The sequence below is a fragment of the Tarenaya hassleriana genome, unplaced genomic scaffold (genome assembly GCF_000463585.1).
Source record: "Tarenaya hassleriana unplaced genomic scaffold, ASM46358v1 Cleome22, whole genome shotgun sequence".
NCBI lineage: Eukaryota > Viridiplantae > Streptophyta > Magnoliopsida > Brassicales > Cleomaceae > Tarenaya > Tarenaya hassleriana.
In genome coordinates this window covers 938687-956982 of record NW_010965541.1, presented here as the reverse complement: position 1 = coordinate 956982, position 18296 = coordinate 938687, and the positions used below count along the sequence as shown (strand labels likewise).

Genomic DNA, 18296 nt, shown 5'->3' with positions numbered 1-18296 from the left:
AGGATATAATAATTGTCCAATGTAATCAATCTCTCCTGTATCGCTCGCACCCATAAACATCATCGCCCGTTCACAACGTACACGTGCATATCTAACACCGTCTACCCGTATCTTTATTCATTCAATCATATCTATTATAAATATCTATGCGTGTGTATATGTAGACCAAATCTACATGCATATATTTTTTTAAAAATATTGTAGTACACTATATTTATATATTATGATCTCAATATGTTAGGTATACACAGTACATTTTAATATACAATCCTATAAATGGTAATATGATGTAAGTCGTTATTAGATTTGTTTTCAATTGATTTTTCATTAATTCGTTCTGAGTATATAATTTCATATTTGATTTGAATATGTTCCTTTCTTAGGCTATTAGATAACATAAGATGCATTAATTTCTTGAAATTTGGCACTATCGGCGGTCTCTTGATGTTTGTCAATCCATACATACGCTATTACACAAATATTGAATATTGATGATTTAGGGGCGACAAATGATAATTTTATTTAGATATTTAGTTATATTCCACGTGGCAGTATCTAATTGGAATACACAAGAACGATACAGGTATGTTAGTAACAGGAGAGCAAACCCCGCTCCGAGCAGTAGTTTAGTTTACTCTCTCAATACTGCCGATCAAGGGTAAAAGTGTCATTCGCGTAACCACTTCGCGTCTTTTCTTGAAAAAGCAACGTTGATAATCGTAACTGATGCGCTGAAGGGATTATCGAGGCGATGAAACTTACGAAAATACCCCTCTCCCTCTCTCTCGTCATCATGATTATCGGATTGGACGAAATATCTGAGAGTTAAAGGAGAAGCAAGCACTAAACTTTTTTCCTTGCTTTCATCCTTGTTTTCTTTTTGTGGGTTCGATGCTTTTGAAAATTTGCTTGCCGGAATCTGTGTTTGTTTGATGGGAATTATTTTCCGGGGAATTTCCATGCGATGGCCAAATTGTCGTTCAAGGATTCCCTGAAAGCTCTCGAAGCCGATATCCAACACGCTAATACACTGTAAACCCTTCTCTTCTCAGTTTAATTTTCAAATTCTTGGGGAAAAAAAATCTTGACTTCCTTTGTTTTTGGGCTCAAGTTTCGATTTTTCTGCGGTCGTAAGTTGTTCTCGTCGATCAAGACGAGATTTTGCCTTAAAATTTTCCCCGCTATTCGACATCTCTTGTGTTTCGTCTGAATGATTGTTTGGCGTGCATGTGAGATATGATGGTATGGTGGATTATCTTTTTGTTGGCAGTGAAATCTATGGAGACTCTCTCTCTCAGCTTTCAGATTCTTTTGTTTGATTGTCTAGGGCCACAATTGTTCGTTGCCATAGGGTTTTTCATCATATATATTTGCATAGAAGTTTACTTTGTTCCTGAGATTTCGGATCTGATCAATGATGGTGAAGTAGTGTGTTCTCAGAGTTTTTGTTGAAGTAGACAGAGTTACGTGTTTGGACTTTGAACTGATCGGTTCTCGGAACTGAGAACGTTACGTGTGCTTGTTGATGAAGTGGCTAATGTTTGAACTTATGCTATATTTTGAGCTGATTGATGCGTGAAACAGAGATTCCGTATGCGTATGTGTATGTGTATGTGCATGCATTCATCCTTAGTCATGATGATAGTGTTATGATGCTGATGTTAAGAATGTGTGTGCGTGTGTTGGGTTTTGATTCAACAGCGCTTTAGATCATCCACGGGACAAGGATGGGGCACGCGTTCAGATGAGACTATCGTATAGTCCAGCTGCCCAGTTCTTCCTTTTTCTTGTCCAGTGGACCGACTGTCACCTCGCCGGTGCCCTCGGTCTTCTCAGAATTCTTATTTACATGGTACATTTGTTGATCCCATCCATCCCTTTCTGTTCTATTCCTGGTTTATTTTCATCAATGTGAATGTGTATGTTATTCAGACCTATGCAGATGGGAAGACCACAATGTCGGTTTATGAAAGAAAAGCCAGTATCAGAGAGTTCTACGGTATGGCTTTACTGCAGAGAAAGTGAACGAGGTTGATTTCGTTTTGTGGTGCTTACGGGGGCTTGGTTTTTTTCTTGTGAACAGCCGTGATATTTCCGTCGTTGTTACAACTACAGATGGGTATTACCGATCTGGAAGACCGAAAGCAGAAAGAGGTTTGCAATATGAGGTACAGAAGGAAAGACGAGATAGAAAGGGGTAGGCTCTCGGAGATAGACATCGAAAGAGAAGAGGAATGCGGGATTTGCATGGAGATGAACGGCAGCATGGTCGTCCTCCCCAACTGCACTCATTCTTTGTGCATCAATTGTTACCGCGACTGGTAAGTCGTTTTAGGGTTTAGGGTAATGCGTAGATAGGCTTCTATATTTGGAAACCATGGTTTTATTGGCCTAACTACCAATCCACCCATCCACCGATTCATTCAAAAAGCATCCATCTACATGTAAATGGGCGACCTTTCCGTTTGTTAACTGAACCACAAAGCACAAAGTAGTGTTCTTTGATATTGCGTGCTTCTGATCCGTGTATGGTTTATCGAAACGTGATTTAAAGTTCTAATCTTTTACCTCCTCTCTTGTAATCTATGATCCAATTATTTGTTAAAATGAAAGGCTATTGCTGTTGGATGTGAATTCGGTTGTAATATAACGCAGGAGAGGGCGGTCGAAGTCGTGCCCATTCTGCCGGGACAGCCTAAAGAGGGTAAATTCAGGAGAGCTATGGATGTTAATGGAGAAAACAGACACATCTGAACTCTCAGCAATCACCAGAGAGAATCAGAAACGGCTCTTCATGTTCATCGAGAAACTGCCTTTGGTCGTTCCAGATCACGTCTTTGCTTCTTCTCCCTTTGACTGCCACGTCAGGTGAAGAAGAAGAAAAGAAGAAGAAACCACTTTCTTGTATATGTATGTAAGTAATAGACGCAGAGTCTGTGTTCAAACTTCAATCCGTTTCAAAAGATGCACGTGTTTTATTGTTGCTTCCCGGTCTCTCTCTCTCTCTCTGCTGTTTGTAAATATACGTGAATCTAAATTACTACTAATGTACGGTCGACCAGTGTTTGATTTGGTTTGGTTTTAAGGGTTTGATTGCAATTGGTTGGTAGGTATTCTATGCTTTAGAAAGCCCAATTAATATGATGAAATATCATCAAAATAAAATGAAAAATTTCAAAAAAAAAAAATTAAATTTTTTACTTTATCAAATAAATATTAATTTTTTTAAATTTATCAAAAAAATATATTTAATTTTTTTATGATTATCAAAATAAACAAATTATCTAACATAACATAAAAAAATATAAACACGTCAAATTATTATCGTTAATTTTTTTTATAATCATATATAGTTTTTGTATTTTTTTTAATCATTTAATAAGTTTAATATTTTTTTGATAATTATATAAAAGTTATGTATTATGTATTTTTTTAGATCATTTAAAAAATTTAATGTTTTTTAACTTATTTAAAAAATTTAATATTTATTTGATAAAAATAAAAGTTGGGTGTTTATTATTTTTTTTGGATTTTTCTAAATAAAAATTAAAAATGCAAACTCGAACGTCCGTACGATACTTGGGCCTTTAACGGGCCGTTCGAGATACCGGAGGCACACACTGTCGTCAACGAATTTCAATTCGAGGGGTTCTCAGTCTCAGCAATCTTACCTTTGTGTCCAGGAATCGCAGAGCGCGGGAGAGGGGAAGTTGAAGGATGAATCCATTGACGCTATTCGAAGGAAGCGGATCTTTGTATCTCTGACTACCTCACCGAAGGTGATCTCCTCGCCGTCTTCGCCCAGTAAGTGCGGGATTTTGAATTGATGAGGATGGATTTCTGTTAAGATTCAACAGATTCGGATTTGTTTTTTATGAATTCCCCCTTGAAGTATAAACTGTCTGTTCTCGGTGAAGTTGTTGATGTCAACCTTGTTCGAGACAAGGGAACTGGCAAATCGAAGGGTTTAGCATTCGTTGCTTATGAAGACCAAAGACGTTCATCTCTCTCTGTAGGTTAGTCTTATTTTCGGTCAATAGCTCAGACCCACTTGTTCTCCTGGTTTTTTTTTCTTGTCAATGGATTGTATTTCCTCTCCGGATTTTTCGCTTTTGATGACAGAGGACAGAAGTTTGACGGCATGAGATCGAGGGAAAGTCAGGCCTGATGATAAAGATAGAAGTTAAGGAGCAAAGGATTATATGGGTGCCTCCAATGGCCACCCTAGGGAAAGTAGCAGGAAGGAGGAAACCAGAGTTTGTATGAGTGATACGGATTATAAAAGCAAGTCATGAGGTGATCGTGGAGAAAAACATGAAAGAAGACTAACAAGGGATGACGATGTTCTGGTTTGGAGGGAAAACTTACCTGCAAGATCCAGAATATATGATGCTTATAATGATTATCGAAGAGATAATAATGGCAGAGAGGAAGGAGAATCAAGAAGGCGATCAGAAACCTCCCCCAAGACAAGGGACAAAGGGATGGATATCAAATGGGCTTTTCCCATGGTGAGGATTGCGCCTATCATCGTCATGGAGAGAGATGATCGGCGTCTCTAACGGGATATAAATGGTGGTAAACCTGCATGCTCAATGATCATCTGGTTGTAAGTTACAACTTGTAACTACGATCTACTGCAATAGGCTCTGTATTTCTTTTCAAGAGAGTTGTGTACCCTGTTGTAGGTGTAGCTGCTTCATTCTAATGGCAGCATCTCATGATAGTTGAGGATCTTTGGTTCATCATTTGAAATGAAATAAGTCATTATATCCTTTTGATGTGGTGAAGGAATTGTTTCCATCTCATTATATATAATTCATGCTAGTAACTGAATCGACATTTGCTGCATGCTCCGATGTTCTACAGGGATTTGAGTGACCACAGTCTTCCCGGCGTGTCTGCTTAATGTGGATAAATGCAAAGCTTGCTACTCCTGTCCTGTCCTCCTGAGCGCAGTAAAGGGGTACAGAACACACACGCACGTTTTTGGTTAGCAATGTAACTGATTACCGTCTTGTTGTAAGTAATCTAGAGTATCATCTGTTATTCGGAGGTGCATAGTTGGAGTGAAAGCTCGTTGAATGTGAGAGTTCATTGGTTTCTCCTAACAGAGGTTTGTATGGTTTTCTCCGCCCTGAACTGTGTTTCTGTACTTCTTGTCGCTCGAAGGTGGCTCAGGAGATGTATGATTATTGAAGTTGAATAAGCTTTATTTGTGTCAGCTAATTTCTTGGGGGTTCTTTGGGGCTTTGTTGAATCTGTCTATTTATTAATCCTTGAGTTCTTGTGTTCTGTTAAAGCAAATTTGCTAATGGTGAAGTAGTAACCTGGGGGATGTATCATCTTGTGTAGGGATCCTCTACTCGGTCTAGAAAATGAATCAGAGAATTATACGGTATATATATACATGTATTCAACATAGAAGAGGTACAAATGGGAAAAAATTATCTGCAAGATTTCTTGTTCTTCTCTGAGCGACTATGGTTTCTTAGCTTACAATATTTAATCTATTTTCCATTTTGTAGGAGAAAGTTGGTATGTGCCAAAATTGCAGATGTGATTGGCATTGGTAAGAAGTCAGACATTCCTTGAGCGCATTTCAAGTACGTTAGTCAAATGTAGGGTGCCAATTTGGGTCCGAAGTCCGGCTCAAGTCCACCCGAAAAATGTCGGGTTTCAAACTTAAGTTTTTTTGCCCGAAAAAAATGGACTTTCGGACTGGGCTCAAATCGAACTTCGGCCTATCCGAAAGCACGATAATTTTTTTTTTTCCAAAATAAAAATTAATAAAAAGTAAAAAGGTTACAAAAGAATTAAACGAGTCGAGGTGGTCCAGCCCGAGCCTGAAACCTATAGGGCCACTTTTCGGGTTTAGTTGTATAGGCTCAAAAAAATCAGGTCAGTCTGAGCCCGAACCCGAAACCCTCGGGTCGAGTGTGGACTCGGGTCGAATGGGCAGGACTCGGGTCGAATCGGGCATATGTCTCATTGATCTAATAAAAAAATATTAATTTTCTTTATAAATTTTGTAAATTTTTAAGTATATTTGTTAAATATTTCCACATAAAATATTGAAATTAAGTTGTCTTCTTTTAAATATTTTTCTAGGTCCATCCATGTATATATATATATATCACTATGGTGTTTGGCTTTGCATGTTGAGGGTTTTAGTCAACTCTAGTTGAACATCACCTTCACTCTTTTGCAATCGCTACTTTGTAAAAGTTGACTTAGATTACAATTTATTAGCGCCGTATTTTTGGAGTTTCCTGCCATTATGGTTGTCTGGTTCTGAAAGCATAAACGATATATCCCTTCATTGTTGTATAATAGGATCCATAAGGCTTATTTGCGTGGTACTTCTTCATTTTGTTTCAACAGACCCGTTTCTCTCCATGGATCTTCCTTGTTTAACGTCGTTTCTTGTACTTGCTTCCCATGCTCTTGTGTTACTTCAAGCTTCGGGTGTGGTCTGGGCAGAAACGGTTCGATTCACCGAGAAGACTGACGAGCAAGCATTGCTTGAGTTCAAGTCTCAAGTGTCTGAACAGAGTGGAGTTGCTGCTCTGGCCTCATGGAATGACTCCCTTCCTCTTTGCAGTTGGGTTCGGGTTACATGTGGCTCGAAGCACAGAAGAATTACTGGTTTGGATCTTGGAGGGCTGAAGTTATCCGGGTTAATCTCGCCCTTTATCGGTAACCTCTCATTTCTTAGATCACTTAATCTCGCAGACAACCTTTTCCGTGGCACCATCCCTCTGGAGGTTGGAAGGTTGTTTAGGCTTCAATACTTGAACACGAGCAATAATTTTCTCGGAGGAGAGATCCCGGTTGGCCTGTCTAACTGTTCTAGTCTTTTGGCCCTTGATTTATCAACCAACCATCTCGAACACGATGTACCTTCTGAACTAGGGTCTTTGTCTAAGCTTGTCATTTTGTCTCTTGGTAGAAACAATCTATCAGGGAGGTTCCCTGCCTCTCTGGGAAACCTGACATCACTCCAGAAGCTCGACTTTATATACAACCAAATGGAAGGAGAGATCCCGGAGAGTATCGCCAGACTGACACAGATGGTGTATTTCCGAATAGCTCTGAACAAATTCTCAGGTGTTTTCCCTCCTCCTATTTACAACCTATCCTCGCTCGTGTTCTTGTCCATAACCAGCAACAATTTCTCGGGTAGCCTTCGCCCTGATTTCGGCACCCTTCTCCCTAACCTTGAAGTGCTCTACATGGGGATAAACTATTTCACGGGAACCATTCCGGCTACGCTTTCCAATGTTTCAACTCTTCAGCAGCTTGATATGCCTTCTAACCAGCTAACAGGAAGTGTGCCATTGAGTTTTGGGAAACTTGGAAACTTGCAACTGCTGGGGCTCAATAATAACTCTCTGGGGAATTACTCCTCTGGTGATCTTGATTTTATTGGTGCTTTGGCTAACTGCTCCCAACTGCAATCCCTGAATGCTGGCTACAATAGTCTGGGTGGTCTGTTGCCTGCCTCCATAGCCAATCTCTCAACCCAGCTGACCGAACTTTCCCTTGGAGAGAATTTCATCTCTGGGAGTGTTCCTTATGGCATTGGAAACCTCATAAACCTGCAAACACTAGACTTGGGACAGAATCTGTTGACGGGTGAGCTCCCCGCCTCGTTAGGGACGCTTTCCGGATTGGGAAAAGTCTTGCTATATTCAAATGGTTTCTCAGGACAGATACCATCTTCCCTTGGCAATATCACTCGGTTATCGTACCTTTATCTGCTCAACAATAGTTTCGAAGGAAGCATCCCTTCAAGTCTCGGAAATTGCAGTTATCTTCTAGACCTGGAGCTTGGCACTAACAAGCTGAGCGGTATCATTCCGAGGGAGCTTCTGGAACTTCCATCTCTTGTTATATTGAATGTCTCGTATAATTCTTTGGTTGGCGTTTTGCCAGAGGAAATTGGAAATGTGAAACATCTTTTAGCATTAGATGTTTCACACAACAAATTATCAGGGCATATCCCGCGAACTCTGGGGAGTTGTCTGTCTTTAGAATTTCTTTGGTTGCAGGGGAATTTCTTCGATGGAGTCATCCCGGATATAAGTGGTTTAACTGGCCTCAAATTCCTTGATCTGTCCAGCAACAATCTCTCTGGCCCAATACCTGGATATCTGTTGAACTTTTCTTCCCTGCAGAATCTGAATCTCTCTATGAACAATTTCAAAGGGGCTGTGCCAACAGAAGGGGTATTTCGGAACTCTAGTGCAGTCTCGGTCTTTGGTAACATAAGGCTATGTGGAGGAATCCCATCATTGCAGCTTAAGCCATGCTCTGTACAAGTGCCAACCAAACCAAGAAGGAATTTATCAGCAAGGAAGAAAATTGCCCTTGGAGTCAGTTTAGGTGTATCATCACTGCTGTTGTTATCTCTGATCATGATTTTCCTATATCGGTACGCACGGAGGACGAAGAGTGACCAGAAAGTCGACAACAAAAACGATCTTTCTGTGAACCGTTTCAAGTCCTTCTCCCCAAGGATAAGCTATGAAGAGCTTCATAATGCAACCGGTGGCTTCTCTTCTGTCAATCTGATCGGGTCAGGTAGTTTTGGGGTTGTGTATAAAGGGTTCCTCGGGGCTGAGAATAAGGCTGTTGCGATCAAAGTGCTGAACCTCGGGAGACGTGGAGCTGCAAAGAGTTTTATGGCAGAATGCGAAGCCCTACGAGGCATAAGGCATCGTAACCTCGTGAAACTGGTTACCGCTTGTTCAAGCATCGACTTCAAAGGAGACGGGTTTAGAGCATTGGTTTATGAGTTCATGCCTAACGGGAGCTTAGACAAATGGCTGCACCCAGAGCAAGTAATCGAAGGCATTGACGACAACCTCCCAAGAACCCTTACCCTTCTTGAAAGACTAGACATAGCCATAGATGTGGCTTCGGTTTTGGTCTATCTTCATTCTTATTGTCACGACCCTATAGCTCATTGTGATCTGAAGCCGAGCAACATTCTTCTAGGTGATGATATGACTGCCCACGTCAGCGATTTTGGTTTGGCTCGGCTCCTTTTCAAATTCGATCCAGAATCATACCTTAACCAATTCAGCTCTGCAGGCGTTAGAGGAACCATCGGTTATGCTGCACCAGGTATTCTGTCCTTGAAAACATGTTTCATATCGATTGATCGATTGTTGTACCGTACATATTGTGATCGTTAAATCTTTAAAATCTCATTGTTTTTTTTTCTCTGTGTAAGAATATGGAATGGGAGGTCAACCTTCGATAATGGGCGATGTGTACAGCTTCGGGATCCTCTTGCTGGAGATGTTCACCGGGAAAAGACCGACGGATGAATTATTCGTCGACAATCTTAGCCTTCACAACTTCGCCAAGGCGGCATTACTGGGAAGAGTACTAGACATTGCAGAGGGATCGATTCTCCGGGAAGCGGAGGTCGGGACAGCTGAATGCTTGAAACTTGTTATTGAGGTGGGAGTGAAGTGTTCTGAAGAATCTCCGATGAATCGGATAGTGATGGCTGAGTCACTGAACGAGTTGGTCTCTGTGAGAGATCGGTTCTTCTGAGTCTGAGAAGACAACCTTTGATATCTTGTCTTTCAAAGTACAATGTCATGTACTTGCTAAGTTTTCAGTTTGATTGTGAATTAGAATAAAGTAAATTTCTGTTTTAACACCAATGTTATTTGCTATACCATACCATGGATCTACCTACGTTGTTTTTTTTTTAATGAATGGATAAGAAATTATATATAGCTCTAAGCTCTTTGTTGATTTTTTTCCGTAGACAACAAGCAATCTGTTGCCAACATGGTTTTCACATTGAATCCTCTTTTCTTTTCTTTTTTTGACGTTGTTTGCATTTCGGACAAAGCTCAGATCTTAGGTTCCTGTATTTAAAGACATTGTACATGCTTTTTAGCTGAACATAAATCGATTATATATATACACACACAAGTTAATAGAGTTATAATTTTTAAATGATATTCAACCAGTGAAATGAATACGTAAAACGTTTGTTCCATTCTAATTTCGAATCTCAAGTTGGTTAGGAAGAGAAACTTAATTCCAATCATATGGTATACTTTCGATCCAGAATTATTCTCCACCTCGATTTAGAATATCTGGTTACCAAATTTTTTTTCAATGATATACATTTTAAAAAACACATGGACCTTTTTTTTTATAACTATGATGGTTCCCACACCTTCGGTCCGACTACATCCACCTTAGGCCGATATCAGCTTTTGTATATGGACCATTTTGGTCCAGAAATTATATCTCTCTCCACCAACAGAATTGAACCTAGGACTTTAAGGAAACCACACACTCGAATAATATTATTAATGAATAATATTATTACGAGAGTATTTCTTTTACAAAGTGTCTCTCATCTCTAAAACCTAATTCTCCATTGTCGGCACAACCCGTAAAGCCGAGAAACTCATATTCCTATTCTTATTTTGTTCAGACTTTGTCACCTTTCAACCATTGTACCACTAACTATTGGGTAAAAACACATGTACCTTATGGAGTGTAATTTAGTCAAAAGAGATTAAGACTCTCTCCCTCTCTCTATATATGTATATGTATATGTATATAAGCATACCTTTCAAAATAGAGTTGCAAATGATGAAGAGGAAATTTTTCACTCAGAAGAGTTCAACAAACTCGAACAAACAAAAGTGACAACCATACGATATACACATATGACAATGTTATATATGTATGTAGGCGAAGGAAACAAGGCATTTGCTTAATTATGATAATTAAACAGAAACTGAAATGACATATATATCCCCACCACCCTCGTGGTTTTACGCAAGCAGCTGCTCACGGGGACGAGGTTGCATGAGGACACGTAACCCGTTCTGCATGAAGAGAGTGAGTGACATCTTCTGCTGGACTCGGTGACCGGGAACCGGGGAGAGCCGGTAACGGAGGAGGACGGCCGACGCCACGGACTTCATCTGGAGGTATGCTAGGTCCTTGCCCAAGCAGGTCCTCGGTCCCGCGTTGAAGGCCACGAACTTGTACCCGTCCTTGGGCGGTTCGAACCGGTCTCCCTCGGCCGACAGCCAGCGGTCCGGTCGGAACTGGAGGCAGTCGTCGCCCCAAATGGATTTCATTCGTCCGATGGAGTAGATGGAGTACGTCACCGTTGACCCTCTCGGCACGTACGTCCCGTCCGGCAATACATCGTCCTCCACCACGTATTTGAAGTCCTATTTATTCCGAAATATATTGTACGGTCGTTTTGTTAGACAAATAAATATTAAATTTGTACAAATATTGGTTAGGGTTATTTTGTCTATGATGGAAGACCCTTATATAAAAAATGAAAGTATAACTAATTAAGAGGTAAAGAAAATTAACTAACTTTCTAAGATAGATATCGTTTTTCAAACGTTAGAATATTGATATATTTGTCAATATTACTATTATTTTTCTAAAGTTTGTGATTTTTTTCTTGATTATAAGAACATTAGCTTATTGACTTTGCATTTCGAGACAATATGATACTATATATAAGAGATTGGCCTATCCGTCAACGAAACGCACATTAACATTCAAATTTCAAGATCCATTAATAATTTTTTTACTTTTTAACTCACCTGAGGCACAGAAGGGTATAAACGCAGCGTTTCAGCCAAGGCAGCCTTCAGGTAGACGAGCCGGTCAGCCTCGTCGAACATCAACGGCTCCTCCGTCCACTTAGTTGGGTCATCGCCACGTGTCTCTCTCAGAACCATCGATATCTCCTTCAGGATTTTGTTCTCGACCTCTGGATGGTCCATGACGAGCCAAAAGAACCAACTCAAAGCGACCGATGACGTGTCTCGTCCCGCCAGCACGAAGTTGAGTGCTATGCGTTGGAGAACGTCGATCGGCAGAAATTTCCCGTCCACGTCTCTCTTTTTCAGGAACCGAGACAGAAGATCATCGGACGGAGAATTCTTCCGAGCATCGATGGCTTCGTTCATGTAATCTTCCACCACTTGTAGGCTCTTCTCCAGTCTTTTCTCCGATCCTATCCCTAAAATTTTCTGGACCCTCCACAAGAAACCAGGGTAAAGAAACCGCTGGAGCGTGGCCTCGGTCGCCGTGTCGAACGCAACCGCGAAAGGATTCTCTGGCAGCTCCGGCGACAGCGTCTCCGGGTCTTTACCGAAAGTCAGACCGCAGATGTTATCGAATGTCAACCTTAGGAACAAGTCCTGAAGGTCGACCGGCTTGGATTCTCTAACCGCCCGGTCCAAGATCAGCCAAAGCCGGTTCTTGATCGCCCGGTTCACCCACCGAGCCATGGCTTGTCTCAGCGTCCTCGTCGTGAACTCCAAAGCCGCCGTCTTACGTTGCATGAGCCACGTCTCGCCGTCACTGTTGAAAATGCCTTGTCCTAACAGATCGTGGAACGCGGTCCGCCACATGGGACCTTTCGGGTAGTTGTCGAACCTTGTCCGGAGGATATGTTCCAGATTCTTCGGATGGCACGTTACGGTGTAAAACCCTTGTTTCTTGGCCACGATCGGTATCATGATGGTGCAAGTTTGGTACGTACCACCGGCCGCATGGAGATTTTCGGCGATCCAATCGTGGATTCGACCCCGGTTTGCCATCAGAAACGGTAAGCTTCCGACCAAAGGAAACACCTTGGGACCGGTGAGTCGCCGAGAAAGAAGATAGAACCAAATAGCGTAAGCCGATATCACCGCCGTGGCTAAGCCGACATAGACGGCAACGTTTTCCATTTTCCGACCGTTTATAGAGACGGCGATGTACGTAATGTATTATGTGTACTATATGGTTTTTATGCACAGCGATGTTGGAAAATGTTTGTGAAGTTTTTTCTCTCCAAAGGATTGATATATATGACGAAGGAGTATGGGTATATATATATATGTAGAGATGATTGATATTTTATATATCCTATAAGAAGAAAGTATTAGGAGAGAGTAGTTGAGAAAATAATATTTGGTGGCTTTGGGTGGATAGGAAATGAACATGTGCGAATCGTCACGTTGCATTATGGTTTCGTGGCATATTTTATGTATTATGATTGATATACAACCGGTATATGATGATACGGTCCATCCATGTACACAATTTACATACACACACGAATATATTTTCCTTGAAGGAGGGGGGGTTTCTTGGTAGATTATATATTAGGTAGAAAATTAGAATTTGATATGATGCCGAAAACGTTATATGTGAAATTAATTACTGTAATATTAACCATTGAAAGAAGGATTAAGACATGCTTCCTGATATGATATGCATGCATATGGGTTTTTTCAATATTTGGAGAATGAGATAAGGTGGATCCATAAATAACACATTCACATGTTCAGCTTTTAAAACCGAACCTTTTAGTTACAAAATTATACTATATAGTATATGTCTTAGGGTCAGAGGCAGTTAGCCCATTACGAGAAATAGGGGTTTAATTATGTTATATCCCCAATTTAACAAATCATTTTGAGATATATACATATATATATATATATAAATTATACTTTCTTTTTATTTCATATCGTGCATATATTGACTTTGCGTATTATTCTCTCCAAACGTACGAAACGGGACAATTCCAGAGTGTATATATGAGTGACTAAAACAATTATAAGTTATAACCACGTCAGTTGATTTTTATTTATTGGAGGGTCATTGTTCAGTCAAAATTTCTGATCAACCAACCATCGAAAAATCTATTTCTCATCGTCCGACAAATGTTGAAAAATAATTGTTTTTTTTATAAAACACAATTGTTTATAACACATTATTTCTTTTATTGTAATATTATCAAGACAGTAATACCGTATACAGAGTACTATAGCTCTTCTTCTGATTACGTAGGGGTTCTGATTACGTAGGGGTACGTAGAGGTGTAAAATGAGCCGGCTTCCGGGTTATCTCGCGAGTCGCTCCATATTTTTTAGAGTCAGTTCAAAATATCTGAGTCAGGAAAATATATATTTTTTTTAAAATTTTAATTTTTTTTATATATTTTATATAAAAATTATATTTTTATTAGATATTTAGTTTGTTTTGCTTAAAATTTTTATTTTTATTATATTTATAATTTTTTAAATATTTATATTATTTTTAATATTATTTTTTAAAAATAAATATATTTAACTCGTGAATCAATTCGTTTGGCTCGCGAGCTAACGCGATCTGGGTTGGACTGATCAATTTTTGACTCGTTAAAAAATGGACTGGGTTGGGTTGGGTTAAAATATTCCCAGATCGAAACGAGCCGTATTGGATTGGTCCGAGCCATCCATTTTAAACCCAATGATTACGTGCGGGTGAGTGAGATTAGCTTGAGATCAGTTATTAATAAAACTTGATATTAATATTATATTATCACATGAAAATCCCAAATGCACAAATTTTCTGAATCCTTATATCAATAAATAAATCAATTTGTAAAACTTTCAAAATGATACGTTGATTTACATATTTCTCTCAATTTTCTGTACGAATCATAACGAAGTTGTCTCCTGACGTTTTGGATTAAAGTTATTAACGTGGTTCGTTGGAAATTTTATGTCAACACCAACATCAGACCAAAAAAAAATGCCATAAAAAATTATCGCATCAGCAATTTTAAAAACAAAAAAAAAATCATACATATATAATATTTATTTACATATATATACATATGTGACGTGACATTTTTTTATGGCATGACGCTTATATAATTGGAAATTGTGATCGGATTAACAAGAATCTGAAGATAATTTTGAAAGTTAATGTATTATTCTAACATGTAACAAATTAATATATTTTTTGATAATTGTTTTAGAAAATTGAATTAATTATATGGAATTTTCTATATATGAACATATGTATTTATGTGTATAAGTATATATATGATTTTTTAAATTTTTTTAACTTGTTGAGGTGAAGAGTTTTGTGATATGATGTCGCCGTGACTTTAGGGGTTTCATTCCAGATTTTGATTCGGTTCTGTTGTATTCGAATTCATTTATTAGGTTATAAAAAATTGTAATCATTTAATTTTTATATCAAATTCGTTTCGATTTTAGTTGGTTTGGTTCAATTCAATTTCGTTTTTTTAGTGTTTAAAAAAAATCATAATCATTTGTTTTTATATCGAATTCGCCAATTATTGTTATATTTTATTTTGTTTGGATCGATTCGGATAATAACCAAAATGCTTCCAAAGATTTTTCGACAAATCACATCAACACCTTCGCCTTAAAACGTTAAAAAAATAACGACGATATGGTTTGTATTAGGGATGGGCACAAATACCCGAAAATCGGGTATCCGTCGGATACTCGTCTCACGGATACCCGATTTTAGGGTACTCGTAATTTTTAAATCCGAATCCAAATATCGATTTTTCAATATCTATGAATCCGAATCCGAATCCGAATCCAAATCCAGATAATATAATTTTTAAAACCGGATACCCTCGTGTACCCAACAATTATGATTATAAATAATTATATCTTATATTTATATAATATTTTTATAAAATATAAATATTTTAGATTAAATAATTTCATATGTTTTAATATTAATTCAAAAAAAATAAATTTATTATTATTTATCTCTTATTATCTCCTTTTATCTCATATATTTTATCATAATTCATCAATTTTTATAAATATATCTTCATTTTTTGAAAATTTTATATATAAATATTATTGTTTTTCTTAAATAAATCCGGATCTGGATACCCGCGAATACCCGACCATTATTCCGAATATCCGTATCCCGGATACTCGTAAATACCAAATCCCGGATACAAATTTTATAGCTAAATACCCGAACCTCCTGAATCCAAATCCAAATCTCTCAATTTTTCTAGGTATCCGAACCGTGCCTACCCCTGGTTTGTATACACAATTGTGAAAAATGTGTAAATTGAGATTACAAATTAACAACACGGGCCAATATCATATTAAATATTAATAAGATTAATTTTTTTATTTTAAACTAGGTGAGACCCGCGCGTTGCGCGGGTTATTCTATTTTTTTAAAAAAAATTATAGTATTTATTAATATAAATTTAGTATAAATGATATAGATTATTTATTTGATTTAGAAAAAGTATATTTATAATATTAAAATATTAAAAAATCATGTATTTAAAGAAATAAAGAAGTAAGGAGACATGAATATTATTGCATAGGCTATTTATAAAATTGCTCATAATAATTTGTTCTAAACATGCTTATTCTTGATCTATTTATTTCAATCTCTCTACAAAAATTATTTATAAGGTAATACTAAAAGTTATATTATTAAATATTATAGTTATCATTTGTTTTAAGAATAGTTAAATTTGCGTAGTTGTTATGATCATTTTTTTTATTAGGTTGACTTTTTTTATTTTTTCATAAATGATATGATGTGTGAGTGATACAAACCTAAATCAAAAAAATCATTAGTTAACTTAATAAAGGAAAAAAATAATAAAAATATTAGTTAACTTAATATAATAATATTTTTATTTTATATCATACGTATTTCATATTTAAAAGATAAATTAACCTAAAAATCACCAATTTTCGAAAAACTTTCATATAGATATAAAAACTTTAATAGTTTTTCTAACAATTATTTTATTCATTGTAAACCGATTCATGTTGCTAGATCATCTCATGTAAAAAAGTTTAAAAATATTATTGTTATTTTTTAAATCAAAATTATATGTTTGAATTTATATGATGGAGAATAGTCTGGACATTACAAATAAAGATTATATAAATGTATCATCAAAATCGAATAACGATATTTTGATTTTATTTGTAATTAAAGTAAGATAAAATAATATGATGATGTGATATAATTATGATGATATGTTCATTCCATGTCATTGTCACATCATCATTTTTGTTTGAATTGGCAGTCGCAAGAGATTTTCGGTGAATTTTTAAAAAGTACAGGGTTTTATGGATTAATCATACCAAGTATAGGGTTTAATTGGTGATAAAAAGTACATAGTTTTTTGTTGACCTAGAAAAAGTACAAGGTTTTTTTGGCGATTATCCCTAAATTATTTTCAATATATTTTGTATGAAAAGGTTGAATATGAATTATTTTTATGTGATCTCATATTTTGATAGTCCATTGAAGAATTAATGATTTATATGTAGATCATATTGGTGGTGACTTTTTTGTCATTAAGTTTTCGTATGATTTAGAATTTTCAATCCTTCTAAAGAAGAATTAAGATCGGTCTTTACAAATATAAAAATATAAAATATATTTGTATATAGATAAATACATAAATCTGTATATAGTTCCGAGTTCGATTTTTGTATATTTTTCTCATTTATTTATATAATAATAATAATAATAATAATAAGTATGTCATTATATTTACTTTTTGAAATAAACAATTTATTTTCAACAATATTATAAAGATTTTGATTAAGTTTTAAATTATATTTTATTTAAAAATTAAAATAAAGTTTGATTGACTTATAATGCAATAAGGTTTTATAAACTTTTTATTATAAAACTTTATTATTATAATGTTCTCGACAACTTAAATAATTTGCATATTAAAAATATAAATAACTCATCTAAAACTTGTAAAAACATCATGAAGGTTTTGTTTTATGTAAATTTTGAGAAAAAATAGAGAAGAAATTATTTTGTTTTAAATGCTATTAATATAAATAATATATATATGATATTATAGATGTATAATAAATTTTATTAAAAACAATAATTAAGGTTATCCAAATTACTTTCGTCCAATTATTTACCTTAACTATATTTCAAAATTTTATCATTTAGTTTATATGATAACTTTTCAAAGTTATCTAAAACCACACTCATCTAATTTTTACTTTATGACAATTATCTACCCAATTTGAAAAATAAAATTCCAAAATAACCAAACATATATATAATCAACATAGTTTCATTCCATCACACTCTTAATTTACATTGAACCGAATCCCAAGAGTCAAACCAATACATATCAACGCCTCATGTTTTTAGTAATTAGGAGTCAAAAACCAGAGCTTCAACTATCTGCAAACACAGAAAACGACTTTTATTAAGAACCTCATACCAGTGAAACTCTACCAATGACCTGACCATAAAAAGATCTTATCCATAACCCGGTCAGTGAAACCAGATTCTTTATGCAACACAACACCAAATCGAATAACTTTTCAAATGTGAGAATTGTAGAGTTGTAATCGCTACCATAGTAATCGCTCTGAAGAACTAAAATGTTTCTATTAACTCAAAACTATAGCTGACAATCTTCCGAAACTCTATATTTATATGAA

At 36.4% G+C, this 18296-nt stretch overlaps 3 protein-coding genes across 7 annotated transcripts; 2 read left to right on the top strand and 1 right to left on the bottom strand.

The window, feature by feature from the left end:
* Nucleotides 1–758: 758 nt before the first annotated feature.
* On the top strand, nucleotides 759–3072 carry LOC104814911. The gene is made up of 5 exons (XM_010543147.2): nucleotides 759–1032; nucleotides 1702–1852; nucleotides 1933–1999; nucleotides 2084–2321; nucleotides 2656–3072. Exons 1-5 carry the CDS (start codon nucleotides 965–967, stop codon nucleotides 2870–2872), a joined length of 741 nt encoding a protein of 246 aa, XP_010541449.1. The 5' UTR covers nucleotides 759–964; the 3' UTR covers nucleotides 2873–3072.
* Nucleotides 3073–3634: 562 nt separating this feature from the next.
* LOC104814909 (putative receptor-like protein kinase At3g47110) lies at nucleotides 3635–9756 on the top strand. Of its 5 annotated transcripts, XM_010543146.1 has the most exons (9): nucleotides 3635–3804; nucleotides 3918–4016; nucleotides 4123–4609; nucleotides 4870–5116; nucleotides 5356–5430; nucleotides 5529–5572; nucleotides 6463–6699; nucleotides 6953–9132; nucleotides 9242–9756. In XM_010543146.1, the coding sequence occupies exons 7-9, from the start codon at nucleotides 6620–6622 to the stop codon at nucleotides 9568–9570; spliced, it is 2589 nt and encodes an 862-aa protein (XP_010541448.1). In that variant the 5' UTR covers nucleotides 3635–3804; nucleotides 3918–4016; nucleotides 4123–4609; nucleotides 4870–5116; nucleotides 5356–5430; nucleotides 5529–5572; nucleotides 6463–6619; the 3' UTR covers nucleotides 9571–9756. The 5 variants fall into 5 exon arrangements, 4 of the variants coding, with proteins under 4 accessions (XP_010541448.1, XP_010541447.1, XP_010541446.1 ...); XM_010543145.1 differs by lacking the exon at nucleotides 5356–5430; XM_010543144.1 differs by lacking the exon at nucleotides 5356–5430 and having other exon boundaries at nucleotides 6385–9132.
* An 875-nt stretch (nucleotides 9757–10631) lies between these two features.
* LOC104814908 (cytochrome P450 86A1-like) lies at nucleotides 10632–12854 on the bottom strand. Its single transcript, XM_010543143.1, has 2 exons — nucleotides 11619–12854; nucleotides 10632–11228 (listed from the first exon to the last, which is right to left on the bottom strand). Exons 1-2 carry the CDS (start codon nucleotides 12753–12755, stop codon nucleotides 10821–10823), a joined length of 1545 nt encoding a protein of 514 aa, XP_010541445.1. The 5' UTR covers nucleotides 12756–12854; the 3' UTR covers nucleotides 10632–10820.
* Between the last annotated feature and the right edge of the window lie 5442 nt (nucleotides 12855–18296).